This window comes from Colius striatus, chromosome 10 (assembly GCF_028858725.1).
Source record: "Colius striatus isolate bColStr4 chromosome 10, bColStr4.1.hap1, whole genome shotgun sequence".
NCBI lineage: Eukaryota > Metazoa > Chordata > Aves > Coliiformes > Coliidae > Colius > Colius striatus.
In genome coordinates this window covers 8,882,974-8,893,768 of record NC_084768.1, presented here as the reverse complement: position 1 = coordinate 8,893,768, position 10,795 = coordinate 8,882,974, and the positions used below count along the sequence as shown (strand labels likewise).

Below are 10,795 nucleotides of genomic sequence, written 5' to 3'. Positions count from 1 at the left end.
GTCTCTCACCCCTCCATCCCTCACCCCTCCATCCCTCACCCCTCCGTCCCTCACCCCTCCGTCCCTCACCCCTCCATCTCCCCCGGCCCGTCCCCGTGGCCCGGTCCCGGTGCGGGCGCCCCCTGGCGGCGCGCGGGCGGCGCACAGGGCGTGGCGTGGCGCGGCGCGGCGCGGCGGGCGGAGGAAGCGGGGAGGTGCGTCTCGGCCGTGTCCCTCCGCGCGGGGCGGCCGCTGGCGCCATCGGCGGCCGGGCAGAGATCCTTCCGCGGCGCGCTGTGCCGGTGGCGGCGGGAGCGGCCGTGGCCATGGCCCGCGGAGCGGGACCGGCGCTCGCCGCCCTCCTCGGCCTGGTGCTGGCCGTGCTCAGCCGCGCCGAGCCCGCGGCCGGTGAGTCGGGGGGAAAGGCGGCGAGGGTCTGGCGGGGGCCTGCGGGGCTGGGGAGGCGCGCGGGCGGCACGCTGAGGGGGCTGCTCGCCTCTCGCCCCCCAGCCTGCCGCCGCGGGCTGGCACCGGTCCGTGTCCCGGCACCGCTTCGAACGCGGCCGGGCCGGCGTCGGTGTCACCTCCTTGCTGCGGGCCGGGCTAGGAAGGGGCCGCGAGGGCGGTGGGAGTGGAGGGGGGGCGTGGGCCCGCAGCGGCCGCGCGTGGGGTGTCACCGCGTGCGGAGTGGTCCCGCGGGGGCCGCCGCTTTGTGCCGCGCGGAGCCCTCCCGGCACCGGGCTCGCCTTGGTGCGGGTCTCACGCGCCAAGCAAAGCTCCCGGGGCGCGAGCGCGCGTGGGGCTGCTGCCCCGTGCGCGTGTGTGTGGGGAGGGGGCTGCTCTCCCGTGGGAACTTTACGCGTAAGGGAAAACGGCGATGGAAGTCGTTCGCTGGCAGTGCCGGGCAGTGATATTTGTGCTGCTGCAGAAATGGCTTGGTGCTAGAGAGTTTCTTTTGATTTCAAAAACACCGGAGAAAAACGTTTCACTGCTTTCTGTCGCTTGAAATACTGATGCGTCGTGTTCATTCCGGACGCTTTGTTGAGGACATACCTACACACACTGAAGGAATTCAGACGTATTCTCCTTTGGCTGTTAATCGGTTGAGGCGTGATGGAGCCATGTGTGCACATCTGAAGAAACTGCTGCTTTTTGTCACTGTTGTGCTTTGTATGTTGGCATTTCAATATGTCTCACAGCTGGTCTGGAGAACACGGTCCACAGCCTTAATTCTTGGGTTCTGGTGGATTTCATGCCTCTCAGCAGCAGTCCTGCTCCCAGAGTAAAGCATGTGCAGCCCTGTGGCACGTAAAAGCTGTCTAGGACCAGCAGTCATTGATTATTTTTATGTCTTTTCATTGTTTCTTCCTTTTTGCTCCTGAGAGGCTCCTGGATTCCTCTTCAGAGGACATGTGAAGAGTGCATCAGTGGGAGAAGGTGGTCCTGGAAGTTTAGGGTGTGACCTAGTGAGACAGTGATAATTTCATCAGTTTTATTCTTCGTTTTGCTGAGGAGTGGAAGCTGGTGTGGTCTGTGGAGTCTTGACCACTACTTTGACCACTGCCCTGGATGCAGAGTAGGCAGATTATCTGTTTTGACTTTGAAATGGTCATTATTTATCTCCTGGGAGAAATGATAGTGGAGTGTTGGGTTTTTTTTTGCGGTAACTCCCTCTGAAATCTCTTTTGCTTAGTTTTACTAATATGTTGTAAGAAAATTGTTGGAGTCAAAAAAAGTTATTTCTTAGAGTCATAGAATGGTAGGGGTTGGAAGGGACCTTTAGAGATCATCTAGTTGGCCAGGCTTGCTCAAGAGAGGCTGGGAAAATAAAGGGTCTTCCAAGGGTAGGTGCTTTATAAATCCAGAAATATGTTTTCTTGGTAGGATAGAGGTGTGGTGTGCAGTAGACCTGTTATTTCTGGAAGTGACTTACACAGTCCTGTAAGGCAACAAAACACTTTTTTTTTTTTTCCAAAGACTTAAGTGTCCTGTCCACTTAGATAAACGGTGCCTTCATACCAGCAACTCGTCAGCTTATTGCCAGCCCTACCAGTTCCTTCTCTGATGGGCTGAGAGAAGTACCTGTCGGTATCACTTGTTTTCACTTGACTGAATATGGATACTTGCTGGGCTGGTTGAGGTCCTCCCATGCTACAGAAGCTTTTGGCTTTGCTAGTGAAATCTCTTCTTCTCAGTGCTGAACAAAGAGATGACAAATCTCCACTGAAAATGCCTCCTCGTGTCCTTCGTGAGAGATTGACCTGCATCTGGTTCTTGGGAGTGGGAGCTGTGGCTTGAGTTAATGGGAAAGGGAAAGATGAAGTCATCAAAAGGGTATTTTCAGGTGCACATTCAACTGTCTTGATGCTCTTGTGCAAGAGAGGGCAGGTATCTTATGTCAGCCCTCTTGGTCAATAAATAGGAGGCTCCTGGATGCACAAAGTGCTATGGTTTGGACTACTCAGCTCTGCCTCATCATGCAAGCCCAATGGTGTAGCAACTTGCTTTTCCAGTTGAGCAAAAGGGTGCAGTTGATGTTGCAGTGAGCAAGGGTGGGGCAGCAACACCTGCACTTTTGGTGAGGATACTTTCCCGGTAATTGCTGTGAACAATTTGCTCCTGATCAGGCAGCAAGGGATCAGATGGGAATTCTCACCAGTAAAGCCCACCCTAATTACCCCCTCTCCTTATTTATGCTGGAGTTTTACTGAACCCAGTCTTACCAGGTTGCTGTTGACTGTCAGCCCGTATTTCTAACAGGTTGCAATCTGTTTTTAACCTAGAGCAGCACAGAGGTGGTGTGTTGATGTGGGCTGCAGTTTAAGGTCTTTAGTTCTTAAACAGTGAAACTTTTTTGAGGACTTGAGCTACTGCTGACACTGCTGCTCTGCTTGACACAGATTTGCTTATGGAAGAGCAAGTTCTACTTGATCTCTTGAAGGTGTTACTGTCTATCTAATTTGTTCTTATCAAAGATGCTGATTTGGACTTTCAAAAGGCAACATGATGAGAATCTGTCTAACTTGCATCACTTCCTGCAGGGCATCACTTAATCAGATTAGAAATACGTGAAGATCCTCTTGCTGATGTTCTCAAGACTCGAATCCTTGGGAAAAGAGGGCTCTTGCCTCTGGTGGCATTTGGCATTGGAATCTCTTACAGGGGGTGGGTTGGCTTTTTGTCAACTTCCACAGCTGTTCCCAACATCACTCTTTTTTTTAGGTATCTTGCTGCTGCTGCAGTAAGTGGGTGATTCTCTTCAGTATGCTCTGGTCCTGTGGAGTTTCTCCCACTTTCAAAAACAGTATATGTGCTGTGAGCAGGTCAGGTGGCTGGGGTTTGAACCCAGGACAAGGAGCAAGTAAAAGAGCAGCAGCAGGACTTTCTACTCTTTCTTCTGGACTGGGGAGTCTCACTTGGAAGCAAAACCAAACAGCCCCAATTCGTAACTCCAGATGTAACAATGTTTCCTTTAAGTCTGTGCTCTTGGCTAATGAATAAGTGGAGGAAGAAAACAGTGATTATTAAACTATCAGTCCTCCTTAGGAGGAATATTGTCCCTGTTGGGGTAAGAAGAGTTTCCTTAAGCATCCATATTTGAAAAGTCCTTTTGCAGCTGTATTTTTAGTTTCTGAAGTCCTCTTGCCAACAGAAGCCAAGAGCTGTCGGTGCCCATCCAGCAGAAACAGTGCTTACATCGTTCTAAACACGGTCATCTGAGAGCTGCAGAAATAATCATTCGTTCTGTTTAGCAAATAGTCTGTTCCTAGGGCACATGTCCTTTTTTTAGACTTCTAGGAGGATGAGAAAGAGCTTTGTATCTCAAAATGGCACGGGCGTCTGCTGTTCCTTCTGCACAGCAAGTCTCCGTTGCGTTGCTCTGACATCACCCGGGCCAGTAGTGGAAGCACGAGTGGCAGGCTGGCATTTCTGCCCAGGCAAACATGCTGAACCCTCGCATTAATAAAGATTTAGTGCTGGACAATGACAGAAGACTTGGGAGAAGACGAGGAGCCTGATTCCTGTCTGCCACATTGCCATGGAAACGTCAGAACTTCTCTTTAATTGCCTTCCCTACGTTTTTTTTCATTGAAAATTTTTCTTTAAGCAACGCTTTGTGCTGCTGTTCTGGATCTTGGGGAATTTGGCTTTGTTTGGAGAAGTGAAAATAGAGGAAAGCAAGGAACAGTAGCTGTGGAAGGAAATAGAGAGTATAGTGACTGACAGACTTGAAACCATATTACAAGTTCATCCTGAATTCAATACATATTATAACTTGCGGTCCTTCACCAGGAGCAGTGTCATGTGTGCTGTAGCTGCATCTGCTGGCATTAACAGTCCTCCTGCAGCTTCTCAGGCTGCAAGGCCCCAAGGACAGAAAGACTTCAACTCTACTTGTGCATTTGCACAATGGTTCCCAGCTCTGTTCTTAGGAGAGCCTGTCAGTAGTTTTTGCCAGTTCCTAGATGTTTGGCTGAGAGGCTTGAAACCAGTGATGGCAGGGCATACGGTTTTGTGTGTCAGGTTTGCTGTTTGCACTCTTGAGTTCAGAAACACCTGATGAACTCCTAAAGTAAAATTTCTTCTTACAGACTTGTTATTCTAAAATACACTTGTTTGGGTGGGTTTTTTTTTTTTTTTTTTTTTCGTTCTTGTAGTGCTTGTCTTATGAAGCCCAGAAGAACTAGTGAAGAAAACCAGTTTAATTTTCTCTCCCAAAAGGTACAGGATGTTGGCTGAGTGCCTTCACACTCCTCTGCTTAGCTTCTCAGTTGATGAGTCTTGCGTTATCCAATTGATTGCAGGCTTTTGTGTGTAAAAACAGTGGAGATGTCTGAATAATCAATTTAAGGCATTTTTACTTTAGAGATGGCTTCTGTGTCTTACAGACAAGCATTGTCCTTAACTACTACCCTCTGAATATGAGGTGCAGACTGGTCACCTTTTTTAAATTCTCCCAATGCTAACACTTTCTAAATCTGTGCTGAATATACGGCTTTATCCCTTTTTCACAGTAAAGGTTTTTACTAGTTTGCTTCCTTCTCCTTCCATAGGCCTGCCATGGAGTGTTCTGTTCTTAAGAAAATAAAAAAAGCTATTTTCATCTTTTCAGCTGGCATTTATTTGCTAGTGGGTTCTTTCCTGGTGCCTAATCTCACTGGAACTCTAATCTGTTGAGGTTAGTGAATAGCATAATTAGTTATCACTCCTTTGTGGTTTTCCTCCAAAATTTGGTTATCTGTTGGTATTCTCTCCATGTGTGCAGTGCTTCCGACTCCTTACCAGCCTTTTCAGCAGCAGTTTGTGTGTGCAAGGTGCTGCTGTGGAAGAATTTTGTTCCTTTCTGCACGTGGAGGACCTACTGATCTTCCTCCAGAACAATACCTCGTGTTTCAGCATTTTCTCCAAGCTTCTGTTTTTTAATGGTCCATTTTTCCTGACAAGAATCAGAAGCTGGAATTGGAATTCAAGACCCCTTGATATGTTGCATAGCTGCTGTTTCAGACCATGCCAATGCTTGTCTTCCTCAGAGCTGATCTAACTCACAGCTTGTGTTATGATTCCTCATGCATCCCATGTGCTACTGTTTGAGGGCTTTGAATCCTTTTGCCTCCTTTCTCTTCGGATGTAATGGGTAACACAATTGAAATGACAGACTATCTCTCATGAGTGTCAATTGACACAGAAAATCCACTGACTACATAAAGGTTATTGAAACTTATTTTGTCCTTTCCCCCTAGTCTTTAATGTATTTTTAGACTGACTTTTCCTCTATGTTCAGGTAGGTTGTTTTCCATCCTCTCCCACAAATCTTTCAAACCAATGGACAAGTTTGAACCAAATATCACAGAGGTCTAGATTCTTAAAAGATAGTGGATTTCTATGAGCTTAATGGAAAATTTATGGACAGAAGGAGAAAAGAGAGACCTTTAGATTAAGTAAGCGGTAAGCTGTGTTCAGTGCCAGAATGTTGCTTTCCCCTTATTTAAAGTAAAACCTTTGGTCAGAGCCTGCACCTTCTTAGATGTAGGATAATAAACCACAAAGCTATAGGAAACCTGCTTTCTAACGTCTCTTCCTCACAGCATTAATTGTTTTGGTATTTTGCATTTTTATTTCTACTTGACTTTTTCTGAACATGTGGGTGAGGAGTTTATTGGCATTACTTTTAGTATTTACAACAAAGCCCATTCAGAGTTTCTCTGGTTGTGGCTCTGTTTCCTCAGCAGTCTTCTTTCTTAAAAGCTGAACTCTGACACTTAACAGCTTCTGATCTTAATTCTTCACAATTTCTTTTAATTTTCTAGCCTAGAAAGTATCTGAATTCATAGTGGGCAGATGAAGTGTAGAAGCCAGATCACAACTTCCATATCATCTTGGCATACTAAAGAAAAATGAGGCAGAAACACAACTTCTGTTTTCCTCCTAGGTTCACTTCAACTGTCTCTTTATCCAAAAAGAAGAATAAACCTGGGTGAAATTGTACTCTGGTTAAGGGTGAGCTTTGGTGGGTTCGGATGTTGAGAATTGCAGCGCTTCCTATAGCATTTCTGTTAGTAAAATGAGCACAAGCAGAAAGTGTTACAGCAGCGGCTACCTGATTTTTCCCTCTAGCCTTGGAAAATAGTCCTGGTAGGCTAGTTAGATGTCAGGTTAGAATTTGTGTCTAAGTGCAGGCTGGTGCAAGGGTTGATGTGGACTCTAGACTGGGTAGTATAGCTAATGGCATTCATCTCACATGCACTTAAAGCTCTCTTCTGAGAAGTCTTTCCGACTTGGCTATGGTCTGTTCTAGAAATCAGGTACTTCTTTCACAAAGTGGTGGCTGCTCACTTCATAAGAAGCCAACCTTTCAATGATGGTGAGCTGTCTTCCCAGTATTCCTGTAACATGCCCCAAAGGAGTGATTAAAACCACGATTGGGTTCAATACATGAAAAAGCTGTGGGATTGCCCCATGGAGACCTGTGGCCATGTGAAAGTGTGAGGGCTTGAAGCGTCACTGGGCAGACACGGCTTCTGGTAGTCTTGGTGGTTTTGGAAAGCCAGAGCCAGTCCAGATAACCAACAAATAATTCACCATTGCTGTCTTTCTTATAACGCAGCAGAAAGCTGTCAAAAGGAGCATGTTAGACTCAAAGCCTTGACAGACAGCATGCTGATGTTATCTATATACAGCTTCTAGAAAAGTGGTTTTATCTTTTCAAGACAAGGCTGTCTTCTCTCATGCTGTACACAACAAAGTATTGCCAGTTAACATAATGGGTGTAGAGAAACGTTCCTTTTTATGCTGGCTGAGGTAGAAGGTAAAGTTTCTGATACTGTTAACTCTTGAGCACCACATGGTAGAGTAGCAGAAAAGTAGCTTTTCAAGTAAGTCATGTTGAAAGGCCTTTTTCTGCATACATTATGAAATTGTTGAAGATATCATGAAATACAGGAAGACGGTGCTTTGTGCACAGAAATGCTAATTTTACTGTGAGAACTGTAGTCTTCAATTTCCCTTGTGATTTCTTTTTTCAAAGAGAAGAGGTCACGTTACTTTTTAATACTCATTTTAATGTAGAATATGGTTACATTTGCATTCGCTTCAGCTTTAGTTGCATTTCAATGAGTTTTTAGTCAACTTATTTTAGTCTGGAGCTGAGAAAGTACAGAGGAGTCTTTATGCTTTTGTTTTCTTGACTTCTTTCACTTCTAAATTACTGTATACAAAATATATATTTAGCTGCCTGTGTTGCCCTGTTCACTATCTGTTAAAGAATTTTACTAGTGGTAGTTTAATGACCTGCTAAACAGCAGTTCAAGGCAGGAATAATTTGTCAGAAAAACTCAGGAAAATTAATCATTACTTTGTTAAAGCCTCTCTGCTGTGTCTGTATTTGGCCTAGCAAGCTAAACAAGAATCACTGATTCGGATCCCTACGGTGACTCCAAAAGCCATCAGCCTCTTGTTCCCTTCCACACAGTTGTGCTGGGAAGTGGTTTTGGCCAAGTGCTAGTTAAGCTTTTACTATGTGAGTTACAAAATCAGCTGGCTGCTCGGCTCTTGCTGGGGACGCGGGTACTTGAAGAGATTACAAAATTGTGTTTGAAAGCATGGGCACAAAAGAAATAATCCTCTGAGTATTTGCTTCACTGGCTTGATTGGTGTGAAAAGAATGAAAATTCAAGGTAGTAAGATGAGAATACCAAGTCTTGTTCCCCTCCTGATTCTCTGAAATGTGGCAAAAGCTCCTTTTAACCTCCCCGTGTTTCCTTGGAGTAGCATAGGTAGCAAGAAGTCTGAATCACTACAGGTCCTCTTGCAGTTTTTTCTTAGGCACAGTGTAACTGCACTACACTGGAACTAATCTTTGCTGTGAAAACAAGCTGCTGTAGTGTTAGACAGAAACAGATGAAGTTTGGAGTTGAAGCCTTGTGGCTGTTGCCGTTAAATGGGATAAAAATTGTCAGACAGGTGCAAATCAGTGTAAGTGTTTTTGACCGCTGTGGGGGGGAATGCCATGCAAAATCCGTGTTAATATTTCTGTTGCTTAGTAACCCTGACCTCAGGGGTTATCTCAGAGGGGCTCAGAGTGGAATTTTGTTCATTTCCTGAGAGCTCTGCAAAAGCAGAGCCATCCAAGTGCCCCTTTTTTCAGAACTCAAGTTAACACAACCAGGCATACTCGTATTTGGGAAAACAGTGTTAACTTTTCTTGGGCTGCTTTAATTTAACTGTGTTCTCTATAGGGATTGCAAGTGGGAAACGCTCCTGTAGTACCTCGTAGTGTGTGTGTGACCTGTTTACGTGCTCTGGAGTTGAGAAATAACACTTCAAGCCCTGGATAGCAGTAACTGGAATCTGTTCCAAGCTGTCTAATTGCTGGACTGAATTTGGGCCAGTCACAGGGAGAGCTTAGTGAGGCTGATGCATTAACTCTTTGGTTTCTGAGCACCATTCTTTACCAGTGTATGAACTCTTGTGGCGGGTTTACACCAGTTTTCCCTCATGCCCCTTGCTGAATCTGTATTGAAAAATCACTACCTCTGAAGGAAGGGAAAACAATGCTTAAAAATAAAGGCAATGTGCCCTACAGCAGGTGGTATGTAAGCCAGCCATTAGTTGGCTGGATGATACTGAAGTCTCCGAGTGCCTTCAGCTAAGATTGGTTAAATGCTTTCCCTAATGCAGTAAGGTTGTTGAAATAGGATACATAAAGGCATGGAAGTGTGTGTCTGTTTGGGGACCAGAACTGGAGGCTGAAAAGAGCTTATGACTTCTCAATATGTGGGTAAGTTTAGGATAGGACACAGATCTTGCGGTTCCAAGAGCTTTAGCCACTAATTTGGTGCTATTCAAATGGCAGGCTCTGACCCAGGTGGACTAGCTGAATTTTTGTGGTTCTAGAATGCCCTCTGCCCCTGCTGGGTTTCCATCATTGTCAGCCTCCTGGTCACTTCAGAAATAGCCACAGCGTGTTGTTTCAGGTCCTTTTCAGGAATTGAACAGTTGCCAGAGCTTGAGCTGCTGTGCTGCTTGCATTAGAACAGGTCACACTGGAGCTTCCCATAGGGTTGGATAAAAGTTGACCAGCTCTGACCAGTGTTAGGCCTAAAGCCTTTTTAAAACAATACTGAAAACAGCCTGCCCAGATGGGTTGTGGAGTCTCCTGCTCTGGGAACATTTAAAAACCCATGTGGACAAGTTCCTATGTGACCTAGTCTAGGTGGTCTGGCAGGGGGATTGGACTAGATGATCTTTGGAGGTCCCTTCCAACCTTTGAGATGCTGTCATTCTGTGAAAATGTCAAGTTTGAGCGACAGAGTGTCTCTTCCTTAGAAGTACCAAATTCTTTGCTGAAAGTCTTTAACATCTCCGGTGTTTTCACTTAATCCCAAACACAGTCCTGGCTGAAATGGGTGTACCACAACAGTAAAGATGTTGCAGCAAGTTCTGAATTGCTAGAAATGTACAGCTGTTGAGCCTATAAGGGATGGATGTCACTCTTTTGGTGCCAAGTGTCCCTAGAGATAGTAGGAAAGAAAGAATTTGAGAAAAATAGTGTGAAAGAAGGCTTAGGAGTAGTTGCTTTTTATTTCAGAGAATTTAAGTCCAGAATTATGGTCAGAAATTAGTAATTGATGACACTTAACCCAAAATACTCAATTGCTAAAACAAATGTCTTTGTAGCTTGCTGAAATTGCTACATGCTTTGCTTTGAAAAAAACCTACCTTGAAAAATTCTGGAAACGTTTGGTTGCCTGATAAACAAATCTGCATTTGATTCTTCTTTGACTTGGGCTCTTTTGGTGCTGCCACAGACTGAATTAAACTATGTGGTAGTGTATGTTAGACTTTGTTTTGGTCACATAAAATTGTCTACTCTTAAGATTTTCATTCCTCAAAATATGCTGGTGAAGCTTTGACTTGACATGTATGGCTACTGAATTGACTTGCTTTCTTTTCTTTCAGCTCTGCAATGTATGGATGATTCCAGGCCATGTGTTAATGAGGGAAAGTGCATTCCCTATCAAAATGGTACAGGATATTGCAAGTAAGTTGATTTCATTTCTAATCAATTACCTTACAAGTCATCTTTCATTCCTGGTCCTAGCCAGAAAGGAAATGTGAGTTATTAAGATTTGCTTACAATTTTAGCACAGTTATTGTTTCTTGCTAATGCTTTAGTTTTTCTGTGTGAGCTTTTTGTAATGTAAGAAATCTGGAATTCTTGTTCAGATCTTGGGGTTTGAATCTTGTCAGTTTGATTTCTTTGCATTAGGTTTGGAAGCAAGGCCAAAGTGATCGTAGAGATTAACTCTGTTCCTTG

At 44.9% G+C, this 10,795-nt stretch overlaps 1 protein-coding gene across 2 annotated transcripts in view; it reads left to right on the top strand.

Annotated features, from left to right (window-relative positions):
• The first annotated feature begins 292 nt into the window (after positions 1-292).
• Positions 293-10,795, top strand: part of NOTCH2 (notch receptor 2) — an 85,918-nt gene continuing 75,415 nt past the window's right edge. For both annotated transcript variants that reach the window (XM_062003490.1, XM_062003489.1), the window contains exons 1-2: positions 293-387; positions 10,438-10,519. In XM_062003490.1, the coding sequence (XP_061859474.1) occupies positions 306-387; positions 10,438-10,519 (164 nt within the window). In that variant the 5' untranslated portion in view covers positions 293-305. The remainder of the gene's footprint in view (positions 388-10,437; positions 10,520-10,795) is intronic.